At 63.2% G+C, this 15,402-nt stretch overlaps 1 protein-coding gene across 2 annotated transcripts in view; it reads right to left on the bottom strand.

Annotated features, from left to right (window-relative positions):
• Positions 1-420: 420 nt before the first annotated feature.
• The window catches only part of COL26A1 (collagen, type XXVI, alpha 1), a 139,178-nt gene continuing 124,196 nt past the window's right edge, over positions 421-15,402 (bottom strand). For both annotated transcript variants that reach the window (XM_012663941.1, XM_012663942.1), the window contains exons 5-13: positions 10,011-10,167; positions 8,195-8,293; positions 7,597-7,749; positions 6,078-6,161; positions 4,123-4,175; positions 3,013-3,048; positions 1,848-1,898; positions 931-1,015; positions 421-581 (exon numbers count right to left, since the gene is read on the bottom strand). In XM_012663941.1, coding sequence (XP_012519395.1) covers positions 421-581; positions 931-1,015; positions 1,848-1,898; positions 3,013-3,048; positions 4,123-4,175; positions 6,078-6,161; positions 7,597-7,749; positions 8,195-8,293; positions 10,011-10,167 — 879 coding nt within the window. The remainder of the gene's footprint in view (positions 582-930; positions 1,016-1,847; positions 1,899-3,012; positions 3,049-4,122; positions 4,176-6,077; positions 6,162-7,596; positions 7,750-8,194; positions 8,294-10,010; positions 10,168-15,402) is intronic.

Here is a 15,402-nt window from a genome sequence, read left to right as displayed (position 1 = left end):
TTGTACCCTCCGAGCCTCGGTCCTCCGTGTAAAGTGAGGATAATAAGCCTACCTCCTAAAGGTTAAATGAGACGACATAGGGAAAGCTCCTTGGACAGGCCCAGATGTCGCAGGGACTCAGTAAATGAGAAGTATGAGGATTATTCTCACACCCACCTCCAGCCCACCCAGACCCCGTGTCCAGCAGGGAGTGGGGGGTGGGGAGGACGGGCCTCTGCCAAGGTTGCTGGTCCCCTCTGGACCCTGCTCCTGGAGGCGCCATCTGTCCCCAAGGCCCTCGGGCCCCAGGAGCCAGTGTCCCCCACAGCGGTCCATGTCTGCAGCCCAGGCCCCCTGGGGCGCCTTCAGGAACCAGCAGCAGCGCAGGCCTCCAGGGCCGCGTCTCGGGCCACAGTGGGGCTTATCCGGGGAGCTGGGCTCTTACTTCCTGCTGCCGGCCCGGTCTGCACTCTTCTGCCCGGGGTCGGGGCCAAGCAGGGCAGCGAGGACACCATCGGGATGCGGGCCGCCCCGCTTCATCTTGAGGTTGGCTCTCAGGGTGGCGTCCTGGCCGGAGCCCCCCTCGGGGGAGGCCAGAGGATCTGGAAGGACAGTGGGGGCGGCTCCAACAGCCTGCGGGTACTCGGAGCACCTCTGCCTCACAGAGGGCCTGGCCTGAGCAAAAGTGTGGGGGTGGGAGGTGTCGCCCCCACAGGGCCATGCTGGGAGGGCGTGGGGAGCTGGGCTGATGCACCTGGAAGTCAAAGGCAGCAGGGAGCCACTGGGGTCCCTGAGCAGGAGAGGGGCAGCATCGGCCTGGGCGTTGGCAAAGACTGTCTGATGGCCAAGTGGAGGCTGGTGGGGGCAGGGAGGCCGGAGCCCCGAGGCAGCAGGAGATGGACGGGGGAGGGGAGGGAGGGTCCCAGCTCGGTGGCCCTGGTCACTGCTCACCGTGGATCCCGATCATGTGCTCCAGGATGAGGACTCGCTCTGCCAGGATCTTGAGCGCCTCTCGCAGCTGCTGCACCCCCTCGCCCTGGCGGGGAGAGGGGGGGATGGCCAGGGTCAGGGCGGGCCGCGGGGAGGGGTCAGGGCAGTCCCGCCGCAGCCCCCACCCCTGCCTCTTCCCACCTGTCCCCACTGTCACTGCAGATAGTGTCCCAGAGGCTGAGGTTCAGACCCGTGTTCACAGACAAGGAGCCCAAAGCACAGAGGGGACAGGCAACATCCCTAGTGCCACACAGCCTGGATGTGGCTGCCTGGCTGCTTCCCCTGGGCATCCTGTTTCCAGAAAATACCCTAACAAGGGCAGAGCACCCAGCGCAGGGCCTCAGCGGGGAGGTGCTTTCTCGTTTCCTTCCTGGGCTGCCCAGCTGAGCCCTCTGCCACGCTAACGCTGCAGAGCAGGCCGGGGACAGGCCAGGTGTGGCCGCACCAGGCAAGGAAGAGCAGGTAGAGTCGCCGCCCCACGCGGTGCTGGGGGCAGGCTGGTGCGGTGACAGAGCCTACGTTCCTGGGACCAAGGACCTTGTGCATGGAGACACATGAATGAGCCAAGGCAGGGTGCTGACTTCTCAAGAAGACAGGTGTCAAGGCCACTGTCCCCGGCCGGTGGCCCCAGCCTCACCCCTCCAGCTGTGCAGGTGGCCCACTGAGCCCTGACACCCCACCCCACCTGGGGCACCCCCACCCAGCCACCTTCACACCCAGCCTGCAGGCAGTGTCTCCCCAACTGCACTGTGAGCTTCCCAGGGCAGGGACCGTCTGTGGGGTCAGTACAGATCTGCAGGGTTGGTACAGATCTGAGGGGTCGGTACAGGTCTGTGGGGTACCCACCCTGCCCCTGCAGCGCTCATTAGCACAGTTACCTCTGTGGCGGCCGCTTTCTCCCCCTCCTCCCCCTTCACGCCGGGCTCACCCTAGGAAGCAGATCGCACAGTCAACACCTGGCACGGGGTGGGGGGCACCTCTCCACCCTCTCGGGGGCCTGCGGGGAGTCAGGGGCAGGCTGGGCAGCCAGGGCCCAAGGACGCCTGCCCTGGGGTGAGCAGAGCAGGGGAGGCTGCAGCCCCAGGGCACACCCTGCACAGCCCGGCACGGCCCGGGGAAGTGTCTGGGGTCGGCTTAGGGGCTTAATACGCTTCTGGGGCAGAAGAGTCTACTACTGTGTGACTTTGAGGAAGTCTCTACGTCTCTGTGCCTTCGTTTGCTCACCTCTAAAATGAGGGTAGTAGTAGTACCTATCTCAGAGAATTACTAGGACGATTAAGGAAATTGACATTAACAATGAGCTTAGGCCATAGCCTGGCAGCTAGAAGTGCCATCGAAGTGGTCACCATGTTGTTACTGTCAGGAGACAGAGGATGGGAAGGGGCAGGATGAGGCTGACATTCCTGGGTCAAATCCCAGCTCTACTGCTGCCTCACTGTGTGACTTTGGGCAAGTTATTTAACCTCTCTGAGCCTTAGTTGTTAGTGCTGGCAAATGGGGATAATAAAGTGTGGTCTCCCTGGGTCGCTGTGAAGCTTAAATATACCGTGGGGGAAAAAAGTACCTCCACGGTGGCCGGCACACAGTAGGTGCTCAGCAAGGATCTATTCCTCCTCCCCACCCCCTGCACCTGGAGTAAGGCTTGGCGCGAGGGAAGTGCCTGCGTCCTTGGCCTTGGAGGCAGGAGCCAAGACTCATAAATTCTTGTTTTCAAGAAGGGCAATTAGAGGCCAGCTGTCTAAGCCTCTTATTTCTGGGAGGTTCAGAGAAGGGAAGGGACTTTCCAGGTCACACAGCACGTTGACCCAGGGCCCAGGTCACAGCACGCATCAGCCAGGGCTCTAGGCGCTCTGGAAGAGACTTAGGGCTCTCCCCCACTTCCTGAAGCTGCTGCGCTCCTGCCCTCCTCACCCCCGACAGGAGCTACTTCGGGCCCTGCTCACACACTCCCGGGAGTGGGAGCCCAGACAGAGCCACCCAGGACAGGCCCACCCACCGGGCGCCCTGGGCGTGGCCCGGGCCCATCCGCACAGACAGACTTACAGACGGCCCCACCGCAGCCCGCTCTCCCGCCAGGCCCTGCAGGAACAGACAAGCATGTGAGGTGCCACCTGCGCCCACCCAGTCTCCAGCCCCCGCCCCCCACTGGGCTCTGGGTCTGAGGAAGAGGATGGGAGGGTGCCCTGGCGGGAACAGGAAGGCCAGACTCGAGGGCCTCCAGTCCTGGAGCCACCTGGGGCTGGTGTGTGGCCCTGGGCCTCAGCTGAGCCTCAGTCTTCCCACCTGCAAAGTGGGCTGATGCCAAGTACGGCTGTCACACAGAGAAGGGGACAGTCAAGTACTTGGAGGGCATGCGTCGTGGTGATGGTGATAGTCCCTCCTTCATGTGCTGACGCCAGCCCTGACGGCTCCCGGGAGCCCCAGGCCCATGTCCGGCCGTCCCCTGACTTCTTCACCCAGCTGACCATGAGGTGCCCACTTCGTCTCTCCCCAAAGTGACCCCAACCCCGAAGCCTTCCCTCCTCGGGTAACAGCTTGCTGGTGCTCCCAGCTGGTCCCCGCAGATCCGCGGGAGTAAGCCCAGAGCTTCCCTTTCGCCTCCGGCCAGGTATATACATCAGCCAGACCTGTCCAGCCCACTCTCTTCACTCTGCCCTGTCTACTGGGACCTCCTGCTGGTCTCCAGCCGCCTCCCCTCTCCTGCTTCCCATCCCGAACAACAGCCAGGGGGCCTTTTTAAGACGTAAATCCTCCCTGGAACTCAAGGTGCTCCCTCACAGTTACAAGAGCCCACACTTGGGCCCGGATGTCAGGCCTTGCCCTCTGCAGCTCAGCCCACACCACGCCCCTTTGCTCACTCCCTGCCCGCAGGCCTTTGCACCTGCCCACCGTCTGGGCCTCATGGGCCACACAACTGGAGAGGCAGAGCAAGTCTGCGGTTTGGGCTACCTCCTCCTCCCCAAGGGAGAGTCTCAGGGAGGGGGGGAGGCTGAGGTGGACAAGTGACCTGGCCCAGCTCTGCCCACACCCTCTGTGTGACCTCGGGCAGCACCTGGCCTCTCTGGGACTCAGTTGGCTCATCTATGAAATGGGGGTGCTGCTAACACCTCCCTGGTACGGAAGGAGTGGACACAGAAATGGTAAAGTCCTCACCTGGGAGCCAGGTGCTCCTGGGAGTCCCGGGGGACCGCGTGGTCCTGGGGGACCTGTGGGCAGAGTCACAGATGTTCACCTGGGGCCAGAGATACCCAATGTCCCCCGCCATCAGCTCTAGGGGTGCCATTCCCAGCCTCCTGTCCCTCAGCTGCCCTGGGTCTGTCCCTGGGCAGGAAATGAAAGTCTGCTGAATGAATGGCTGTGGGGGCCACACCTCCCCAGGCCCCCAATCCTTGGAGCCCGAAGCCCTCCCTCCACTGGCCCCCTCCCATGGCTCCTGCACCTCCACCTGCTCCCCCCACCAGGGCCTCATCCAGGAGACCTAGGAGGCCAGCTAGGGTGTCAGGCCAGACTGCCCCCCACTCCCCAGCCAGCCAATCCCCTGGCAAATCCCTCGGGTCCACCCTGCCCGCCTCAGGCCTGGGACCCAACCCTCTCCGAGCCCACCCCTCCCGCCCATCCGCCCTGCGCACAGCCACGCAGAGCGAGCTTGCAGAAACACAAACCAGGTAGGGACCTCTCAGGGATCCCGAAGTCCTCAGCCCAGCCCCTTCCCACCCTCATCCCCCAGGTGCCCTCCTGAAAAGTTCTGCTTCATGTCTTTGCCAACGCCGTTCCTCCTCCTGGAGCTTCCCTCCCCCTCCACGCTCCCAGCAAACTCTTTCCCACTAGTCTTAGGCTGAGCTTCCTCCAGGAAGCCTTCCCAGCACCTCCTCCCACCACTGCCTCTAGGCAACTCCCTGACATGGACCAGCCACTGCCCACAGCCACCGTACTGAGCATGTCTGTCTCCCCCACGGGCCGTGGAGTGCCCAGAGGGTCAGGCTGGGTCTCGTGCGCCCAGCATGGGGAGGGCGGCTCATGACTAATGTCTGGCACGCTTGGAGGAGTGGGGCCTCTGTCCCCAGTGGCTCTGCACGGGCTGTGCCTCCCGGGCTGCGGGGATCCCTGCTGGGCTGTGCCAACGTGGCCCCACTCCCAGACCTGGGGACACGTGGGAAAGGGCACCCCAGGACGCACGTGTCAGGACTCAGGGTTAGAAACAGACGCCCTCCCTCCAGTCTGAGTGCGCCTGAGACCTGGCAGGTCACCCGGAAGCTCCAGGTGCCCCCAGCTCACCCCCTTTCCTCCCTGGAGCATCGGCTCAAATGTCTCACTTTGACGAAACCCCTCCCATGCCGCAGTGCCCGCCAGCCGGCTTCTCACTTGTCACTGTCTCAGATCCCACCCAGGTTACTTATTTACGGTGTTCATGCATGGCTTGCCGCCCTCCGTGAGATGTCAGTTCCACAATGGCAGGAGCCTTTGTTTTGATTAGAGCGTCCCCGGATGGTAGAACACCGCCCAGCACGTGCGGTAGCCGGTGCCCAGTGAACGTTTGTCAAAAGCACAGGAGAGCGGATGAGGGACAAGGAATGACTGACGGGGCTTTCCCAGGCAGGGAGGGGCAAGTGGTGAGCTGGCCCCAGGCCACACTCCTCCCCCACTGCAGGGCCCTGGAGGACGGGGCTCAGGCCAGGCCTGAGAGCAGGTTCCCCCACCGAGCCCCAGGGCCAGCCCTGCCCAGGGCCCTTGGTTTCTGCCTCAGAGGCCCAGGGCCTCCTGTCCCTCGTCCGCCTGCCCCACCAGCTCCTACGCCCCTGTGCTGACCCCGCATCCCCTTGCCTGGGCCTCCGTGTTCCCAGGTGCGTGTCCCACTCTGGCCCATGCAAGGGCAGCCTGGGGCAGAATCCCTTGGGATTTGCATGTCCAGCCCCCCGGGGCGCTGCCACCGAGAAGTGAGGGGCTTCACCTCAAGCCACACGGCAGATTGGGCAGAACCAGATCCCAGCACTGTCCCAAAGCTATGGACCCCCACCCGGCCTCCAGCCCCCTTGCGGCCCCTAGGCTTGGGCCAAGCCCTGGGGGGTCTTCCATCTGGGCCCAGCTGTGCTGCTGCCCTGACTACTTACCTGGCGGGCCGGGGGGACCCCGGGGCCCTGGGACACCCGCCAGCACTGTGTCCACAATGGCTGATGCCAGCCGTGAGTCTCCATCTGTGGTAAGAACAGAGTGGCTGGTGGTCTGGCAGGGCACAGCTGGCGGCGCTGGGAGGCCGGCCCTGAGCACTGAGCCCTGTCTGGGGTAGGGGGACTGCTCTGCCCCGCCCTCCACCCCCAGAAACCTCACCGCGGCTGAAATAGCCCTCCCGACGGGTGCACAGGCCCTGCTGCGACCCAACCCGTGCTAGTCCACACTCTTCCCAAATGCTTGCCCCAGGCCTCCAGGACGCCGCGTCCCTAAAGACCCTGAAGCTGCAGGAAGGAGCATCTTGTCCGAGCAGGGCTCGATGGCAGCGGGCAGGGCCAGACACAGGACGTTGTGCCCAGACCAGGGCAGGTTGGAGCCCACACATGGCTCCTTGTGGCCCAGGGGTGCAGGTTACTGTCCTCTGAGACCCCCTCCAAGGCACTTCACATTCACGAACATCGTCTGTTCTCTCCCTGCCCAGGGAGCATCCCTGCGCCACTGCACAGGTGGGGAAACCGAGTCTGCAGACAGTGAGTTAGTGCTCGTCCCTCCCCCGGCCCTGCCCCCGGCCTGGCCGGGCCCGTGTCCCCACTGAGGACAGCCAGGACCCAGCCCTCTCGGCAATGAGTCCCGCCCTCCTGGTGCTGGCACCGGCTGGGGCTGTGTGTTTCAGTCTCCAGAGCGGCTCCATCAGGGAGCGTACCCATCTCTACTCTACAGATGGGGAAACTGAGGCTGGGAGGGGGATGGTGGGACTCAGGCGCAGATCTCAATGCTGAGAGGAAGGCTGTGCTGCCTGGGAGGACAGAAGCCCCAGCAAAAGGGGGGCTCGGGCTTCTCTGACAGTGAACCAGACTGTCCCCCTGGCCCCCGACCATGGTGCCCGGGATGCCCGCTGACCCATACTCTCTCTCAGAAGTTAAAGTTGATCCTGTCACCTTCCTCTTACTGCCCTCGCCAGTTGGCCAGGACACTTAACCAAAAATGATGTTCCTTTTGGGGACTTCAAAAATGATGTTCCCACAGGCTCCTCTGCCCAGCCCACCCGTGCCTCCCTGTCCCTTGGACCCAGAGTCCTGGTCCTGTCTGCTCGCTGGGCTCCCCACCCCACCTGCCCACATGGGAGTGGATGTTGCTGTGTGCTCAGAGCCGGATTCGCTCCTTGCTGTATCCCCAGTGACTAACGCCCTGTGCCTGGCGCATAGTAGGTGCTCAGTTAACCCTGCTACATGACTTGCTGTGGCAGGGACAGGCCACTCTGGGGCCAAGAGCAGGGCTGAGGCCAGCACCATCCCCCCACCGCCTCGGGGACCCTCAGCCTCACTCCCAAGCTGACTCTGTCCCCATTGCTGGCAGGTCCGCTTGCCCAGGGATCCTTCGAGAAAGGCCAGGCACTCCCCGCCTCCACCCCAGGACAGTGCAGCTCAGCCCTGCCCACTGCCCCTCAGGCACGGTACTCACTGTCTTTGTCTGTAGGCGGCTGCAGGGAGTAGAGGGCGCCTTGGGGGCCGTTTGGTGAGGGGCCTGGGCTGCCTGCTGGGCCTGGGGGTCCCGGGGGGCCAGGGTGCCCCATCTCTCCAGGAAGCCCGCGGGGTCCTGGTGGCCCCAAGAGCCCTGCAATGAGGAGAAGAGGAGTCACAGTGAGAGCAGAGCCCAGACTGAGAGATTACAAATGGGCAAACTGAGGCCCTGAAGGGGAGGGGTCAGTCGGGGCACACAGCCAGTTGGTGGTGGCCTCTTCACCCACAGTCCCCCTGGAGGGGTGTCCTGGGAGTACGTGAGATGGCCTCCCCTTCCCAGCCCAGTCTAGAGGTGCCACTGGGGGTGGCTGGGGTGGGTGAGGGAGGTGGAGGCGAGGACCTCCCAGGGACCTCAGCTCTGGACAGGGACACCAGGGGGCGCTGCCAGCCTGTGCCGGTGCCGAGCTGCTCCACCAGGGATCTCTCCTCTGCAGGACCCGGCAGAAGCCGGGTCATGGGCGTGTGGGATGCTGCCTGCTCAGGTGGGGAGAAAGCCCAGCCCCTTCCCCCAGGGGACAACATCAGGGCAGCGGCCTTACCGGGGGGCCCTACTGGGCCCTTCTCTCCTGTCTGGCCGGGGTCACCTTTGGAGCCTGGGGGGCCTGCAGGCCCTGGTGGTCCCGTCTGCCCCGGGGGCCCTGGAGAGAGAATGAGACGGGCCTCAGAACCCCGGGCTGGCCGCCTCCAGTGGCTCCAGGCCTGACCCCTGGGCTGTCTGGTTCACCTCCCCCGGGAGCACTGCCCACCTGGGCCCCCCCCAAACAGGCAAAGGCCCCAGCATCACCTCGGGTTTGTTGGCCTTTGCAGTTTACAAACCATTTTTGCACCTGCAAACATCTATGATCCCAAGAACTGCTTTTGTTCCCATTTTAAACTTGGGGAAACTGGGGCTCAGAAAAGTCTGGTCCCTTGGTCAAGGTCACAGAGCCAGGCAGCAGCTCAGGTCTCTTAACACCAGGTCCCTCCCGCGCCCCCTACTGTGTCCCTACTCAGGGTCAAGAATGGGGTCTGTGGCAAAGTGCTCCCCAGTATGGCTCCTCGGAGGCCCCAGAAAGCCCAGGATGCGCCTGCCTAGCCTGAGGTTCCAGGCCCCCGAGCGTGGGTGGAAGGAGGACATGGAGGGGTGAGGTCCGTGTCGCCCTGGGGACAGCCCCTTCCCTCTCTGGGGTGTCCAGAGAGGATGTTCGGGAATGTTTGTTGATCTGATGGAGGGACCTGCGCTGGCTCTTAGGGCCTTTGCGGTCGGGCTGCACGTGACTCTGGTCCTGGAGGAAGGACCTGGCTGAGGGCTGCTGGCTTAGGGAGAGCCCTGGGGTCCTTGGAGACTCGGGGGCCAGCCAGGCAGCTCCAGATACCACCATGTGTAAGGTGTGCGCCCCACCTGGTGGCCATCCTTGGAACTGCACCTCCCTGATAAGCAAGGTCTGGCCTCTGGCACCTGATCCTCAAAGCCTGTGGGCTAAGAATCATTGAGGCAAATGCCCCTGGCTTGCTGAGTGACAACAGGGGAGTTACCTAAGTTCTCTGAGCCTCTCCTCTGTAACCTCACGAGCCTTGTGTGAAGCTCAGAGATGATATCTATGCACCAGTCAGCCGTATTGACAGGTGCCGGCTACACAGGCACCCAGGCACCCAGGCACCCAGTGCAAAGCTCTGGCTCGGGGCCTGGCACCAGGCGGGCCGCCAGCAACTGCGACTATTATTATCACAATCGTTCCCACTATTCTGCAGCCCCAGAGGCAGAGCCCAGGCCAGCGGGTAGAATCTACAGAGAGAAAATTTTTACCCTTGACTTAAAAATGTGGCAGGGAAGACAGGGCGGCAGAGGTCCTCCCGCTCGGGTCGGAGAGTTCATTGAGGAGCCCCCAGAAAGTGGGGGAGGCAGAAGCTCCCGCTCTCTGGGGACACACAGGCAGGGCTGCTGCAAAATTGAGCCAAGCATGGATGGGCTGCGCTGGGAGCCTACATGCAGGTGCTAAGGGCCCGGGCGGGTCACGAGGACAGCAGCAGGCCTGCGACCTGTGAGACGGTGAGGAGTGGTGCGGACTGCAGCTAACTGCACTTGGGCTGCATCCACAGCGGCAACCAGGACTCTGTGCAGCCCATCGTTTGCATGAGGGACCGCCAGCCCCGATGGCCACCAGAGCTTCCATTTTTTTAAAGAGAAGCTAGAAATCCTGATTTCTCTATGAAATCTTCCAGTTCTAAAATGTTAGCTCAATTTTTCAAAATGCCATGTGTGCAGGCTTGACCCAGAGGGCCTGGTATGACCTGTCTGCTGAGGTCCTGGGAGGCCCTGCCCGCTCCCCCTGCCACCCCTGGCTGGCCCGAGCCCTCCCTGCCGGCCTCACTCACCGGCCGGGCCCGTGGGCCTTCTCCTTCGGGGCCCCGGGTGGGCCAGAGGGATGGCGTCAGGGAGGAAGTCCTCGTTCCATGGTGGCGTGGTGCTCTGGGGGGCCGGCAGGTCATTGTCAGGGCCTGAGGGCCGCTCCGCTGCTTCGAGCAGGAGAACCTAGGCCGGAGAAGGCAGAGGGTCAGGCCAGGCCAGAGCAGGGCAGAGACACGCGTGTGCAGGGACACGCACCCATGAGACCTGCAGCTGTCCCCTGCCACACATGGCTGGTCGTGCTCTTTGGTGGGACCACTGTGCCCGTTGCCAGAGCTCTCTCCCCCGCCTTCTTCTTCCTCCCACACCAGGAAGCCCTCGGGCTCCAGCAGGGCCCAATGACACCTTCACTGTCCCCGTGCTTGTGCCGAGAGGTTGTGGCTGTTTGAGCAACAACCCCATTCGCCCCAGCTCTGGGGTGGGGTTGGGGGGGTCTGTGAATTTTGTCCCCCTCACTGTCTGGCGCGGGGCACAAACTCCTCGGTTAGGGAACATTTGTGGAGGGATGGGAGGGAGAAGGGAGAGAGAAAAGGAGAGAGGAAGGAAAGAATGAATGAAAAGAGAAAAGAAAGAAAAGAAAGGAAGGGAGGGAGGGACAGAGGGTGGGGGGCATAAATAGGCCCATTTTGGTACCTGGTCCTTAAAGGGCCACTCCAGGAAGACAGAAGGTGGCCATGGTTACTCAGGACCGGTTGGAGGCAGCACCCCCTTTCTCCCCTTGAGGGAGGCAGGGGGCAAAGCCCCAGAGCCTGGGCCTGGGGGGACTTTCTCCTTCATTTAAGCGACCTGGGAGCCAGGCCTCAGGGACCCCAGTGAGTCTCTGCTGTCTCCAAAGAGGCCGGCAGGGGGCGCAGTGTGCCGGGGATGGGCTCAGGCCTGGCCAAGAGCCCCGCTGAGAACCCAGGTGGGCCCCGGGGCAGGTGGCACTGGGGACCCGTCACTCAGGCCTGGGCTGGGCTGAGGGTCTGTGGTGCACAGGGAAAGGGTCCCTCTGGGCAGTCCCCTCACCAGTTCTGCAGCGTCCCTGGGCCTGGTGGACAGAGTCTAGGGACCCTTGGGAACAAAGTGGCCTGTTGTGAGCCCAGTCCCAGCAGGCGAGTCCCCAGGGCGCAGTCACGTGGGGGGCAGCCACGTGCTCGGCTGCTCAGGCGCTGACCCCGCACCCAGGCCCTGCTGTGGGCCGCAGGACGGGCTCCTCCTCCACCCCCGCAGGGAGCTGCCCCAGGATGCCCGGCCAGGTCCGTGGGACCACCCCACACCCACCCCAGGCCTCAGGGTCTCCATCTGTGCTCAGCAGGGGCTCCTGCCCTGTGAGGCTACCTCAACCCCCAGGGCCACGTCTCTGAGTCCCTCCCCTTTCTGGTCCTTACAAGGGCCCATGAATCTGGAAGGGTCGCAAGCGAGGTGGAAATAGAGGCTCAGAGATGGCAAGTGACTTGCCCAAGGTCACCCAGCGAGCAGGCGGTGGGGCCAGGGCCCCGTGCAGGGCTTCACCCACCAAACCCCGGTTTGTCCTCCCACAGCTCCTCCCTGGCCCCGGCTGAGCTCCGGGGAGGCACAGAGAAGGGGAGTGGCTGGCCCAGATCACACAGCAGCTCCGGTGGCCCCTGGAGTCCCTGTTGCGGGGAGGATGCTGGCTCCTGCCCCGCCACTGAGCGTCCCCTGGGAAGCTGATGCCACAGCCAAGGTCAGGGGCTCCTGGGCAGTGGAGGAGGCGGGGGTGGGGGAGGCATGTGATGGGAACAGCCAGGGTGGTGGGCGCCAGGCTGGGGGAAGGGGAACCCTAGCACCTGGAGCTCGGGGCCTGGGGGCAGGAGGGTGGTGGAGGCTGGGGTGGCCCCCCTGTTTCTGGCCTGCCTGCTGGGGACAGTAGGGTTGCCCCTAGTCAAGCAAGGGCACGGGAGGGGGGCAGGTTTAAGGGTGAAGGAGACAAGAGCAGTTGGGTGGCCTGGGTTGCAGCATCTTCGGGGAGCTCCAGATGGATGCGTTTAGCAGGGGTGAGGAGAGACATGTGAGGGGGTGGGGGAGGCCGAGGTGGGGAGGAGGGATGCAGAGAAGGCACCACTGCAGGGTGGGCGGGGGCAGAGCCTGGAGGGAACTGAGGAGGAGGACCCAACCTGGGCTCCCGGGACGTGCCCTTTAGTTCTCCTATGGAGGGGTTCAGGCTTCCCTGAAGGGACCTGTGGCCTCCCCCAGCACGAAAGGCCTGGCTCGCTCCTTCCTGGGGCCCCTCCCACACCGACGCCACCACCCACAGAGCTCATGAACCTGGGCAGACGAGCCCTGGCCATGGCCAGGTTAGGCTCAGCCTGGACTGGAGTCTAAGCCCTCCTGGGCCGGCTGTGGCCAACTCCTGGAGAAACTGACCGTGTCCCTGCCCAGGCATGAGCTCACTGGGGCGGGCAGCTGTGGGTGTGGGGACTCAGCCCAAGAAACCAGACTGCGGCCTCGAGGGCCGTGGCCCTGATGATGTCATTGCAGCCTGGCCGATTGGCCAGGACACCGCCCTCGTGCCACAGAGACCGCTGGAACTGCGAGGCTTCTGTGACCCTGGTGCAGGGAAGTCCCCTTGGGCTCCCTCCCACTGTTTGTGGTCTGTGAAGTCAGAGCATCATGCTCAGGGGAGGAGGGAGGGAGGCAGGAAACTTCCCCGGTGCCTTGCCGGCCTCCCTACCCAGCCGTCCCAGGAATAGGGGGCAGCAGGAGTCTGGGATCAGCTCCTGGGTCTGGGAGCCCAGTGGGGAGTGAAGACGGAGCAGGCCTCCCACTAGCCCTTCCCTTGCTCCAGAGCCCCCTACTGTGTTCCTGTACATGCAGCCCAGGATAGGAATCAGGACTGGCCTGAGCCAGTCACAGCAATCCCTTTCTTCTTGGCCTGGTACCCAACTTCCCAGATCCCTGCCACTAGGAGGTGGTGACACAGCCCAGCATTGGCCCTTCACACATAATGAGTCTGTTGGGGCACTGTGCCTCACCCTCCACTGCCTGCCTTTAAACACAACGTGAGGATGTGATGCCTTGAGCCACAGCAGCCACTTTGCCATCATGAGGCACCAAACATGAGGACAAAGGCTGACTTGCTAAGGGGAAGTCTGTAAAGAACCTGGCTTCTAGAGCTGCCAAGCCAATTCCAAGACCACCTAGTCCTACTTCTTGTTGAACAAAGAATATGTGTCCTTATGGAATAAGTGACCACTGGCAGGATTTTTGAGTCGTTCCTGACACATCAAAACAGACTTCTCGTCTGAAGGAGCTTCAGCTTCAGCTTCCAGGCCTCTAGGGTACAGCTGTTTTATGCTGCTGCCTCATTTCTGCCTCCCCGTCTGAGGTCTGCCTGCCTGGCTGCCGCCTTGGCTCAGCCCTCACCCGCTCCGGGCTGCTGCCACTCGGGGTCCTCTGAGCCAGGCCAACAAAGCTCCCAGCAGCCCTGTCTCTCCAGGGGACTTGTGGGCCTGGAGCAGGCAGGTGAGCAGCTGGAAGGTGATCCAGAGAAGACACAGGAGTTGAGACAGTGATGTCCCAGACCCTATCTGGGGATGCAGGCAACTGTCCTAAGGAGGGACACGCCAGACTCAAGCTGCCCTCCCACACAGGAGCTGCCAGAGCTCACAGCAGTAGCCCAGCCTCGAAACGACCTGGGGCAGGGAAGTGATTCCTTCAATTTCCATTTTCCAGGTGAGCTGACTGAGGCCCAGCGTGAAGGGCCTTGCTGAGGCGGAGCGGGGCCGGGATGAGAATGTCCCTTCTCCCGGCCCGCTAGGTCCACGGAGAGGACAGAGCTCTCACCCTCAGGGTCCCCAAGCAAGCCCTGCCCAGGCCTGCTGCCCGAGGCCGTGGTGGGGGGCTGTCGGGGCTGGGAGGGCCCGGGGAGGAATTGCTCATGGCGGGAGGGTGTGGGTGAGGGCCAGGTGGGTGGAGGGCAGAGGGCAACGTGCCAGTCCTGGCCTAGAGCTGCGACTTGTAACGCCCACACTGCTGGGCCGCGGCCAGGGCAGGCTGTGGCTGCTGCTCCGCGCCAAACCACGCAGAGGCTTCTGGTGCTCGGAAAATGTCCGTCAGGCTGGGCCTAGCCCGGGGACCCCGCCTCTCCTAAAATCTCAGGTGCCAGAAGTTCACCCCAGCACCTTGCTCCACACCCCTGCGAGGGCTGTCCCTGCCCTGCTCAGCCCTGGTAGCAGCATTTGCTCCCTGGAACCTTCCACCCCTACTCACCCTCCAGAGCTACTGATCCCAAGGAGGGGAGCTGGGCCTCTCCAACCCCTGGCCTGTACCCAGGGGCCTGGGCTGCTGGGGGATCCTGGCCAACCGCAGAAGGGCTCCAGGACAAGGGAGGTCGTGCACGCCCTGGGGCTCCCCGCATGGGAGTCTCCCACACCCCTGTGTCTTTATCTGCAAGATGGGGACAGATGGCGGTGATGACGACACTAAGCCCTCATTCCTGGTCGGCACTCGACCATTTCCAAAGCCGGGTCCCACCACCGCCTCGCCCGAGGCTCCCAACAGCCCTGCAGTGCTGCTGCTCTGACCCATTCTACAAACTGGGGAGGTCCGAGAGAGTCGCCAGCTGGGGGCAGGAGGTTCCAAGCCACAGTGACCAGCACCCCCAGGGGCCCTCAGGGTCAGCCTCTCAGGGCAGAAGGCAGGGCCGAAGGGCAACACTGGCTGTCAAGGGCTGTGTGTGTGTGTGTGTGTGTGTGTGTGTGTGTGTGTACATGAGCATGTTATGCGTATGCATATATGTCCATGTGCACACGTGTCTGTGTAAACACGCATGTGTACACACGTGTGTGCGTGTGCATCCATGTTTGTATGTGTGCTTGCATGCATGTGTCTTGTGTACATGAGCATGTGACTGTGCATGTATGTATGTTTGTGTGCTTGTGTGAGTGCATGTGTATGTGTGTGTGCACGTGTGTAGGTATGTACGTGAGTATGCATGTGTGCATGGGTGTGCTCTTCTGGGTGGGGGCATGGCTGCCCCTGGGCCTACTCTCCTCTGGGGGCTCTTGCTGTCCGGGGATCGAGCCCCCCTCAGGCCTCCAGTCCTCGCTCCAGCCACCCTGCCAGCCGGCCCCCATTCTCCTGCTACCTCCTGGGTGATGCCACCTGCTCCAGCCACCGCAGTTCTGCCGGAGAAAGAGCTCGGCCTCAGGCCCAGGTGAATCCACCCTCCTGGTGCTGGCTCTGCCCCAGGGATAAAGGCAACTAGCAGATCCTGCTGTCCCAAGAGGCTTCACAGAGGTCTGGAGGCAGCCTTGGCAGCCTTGTCCCCCAGCCTGTCTTGCTCTAGGCCATGCCCCTCTGGCTAATCACCCGGAGCCACCTCTGGGTGTGGAAGAAAACAGGCTTGTCCCCATCCGG

This window comes from Propithecus coquereli, unplaced genomic scaffold (genome assembly GCF_000956105.1).
Source record: "Propithecus coquereli isolate 6110/MARCELLA unplaced genomic scaffold, Pcoq_1.0 Scaffold840, whole genome shotgun sequence".
In the NCBI taxonomy this organism is placed as follows: Eukaryota; Metazoa; Chordata; class Mammalia; order Primates; family Indriidae; genus Propithecus; species Propithecus coquereli.
Note: the sequence above shows the minus strand (reverse complement) of the source record. Positions and strands in the feature narration are given on the sequence as shown.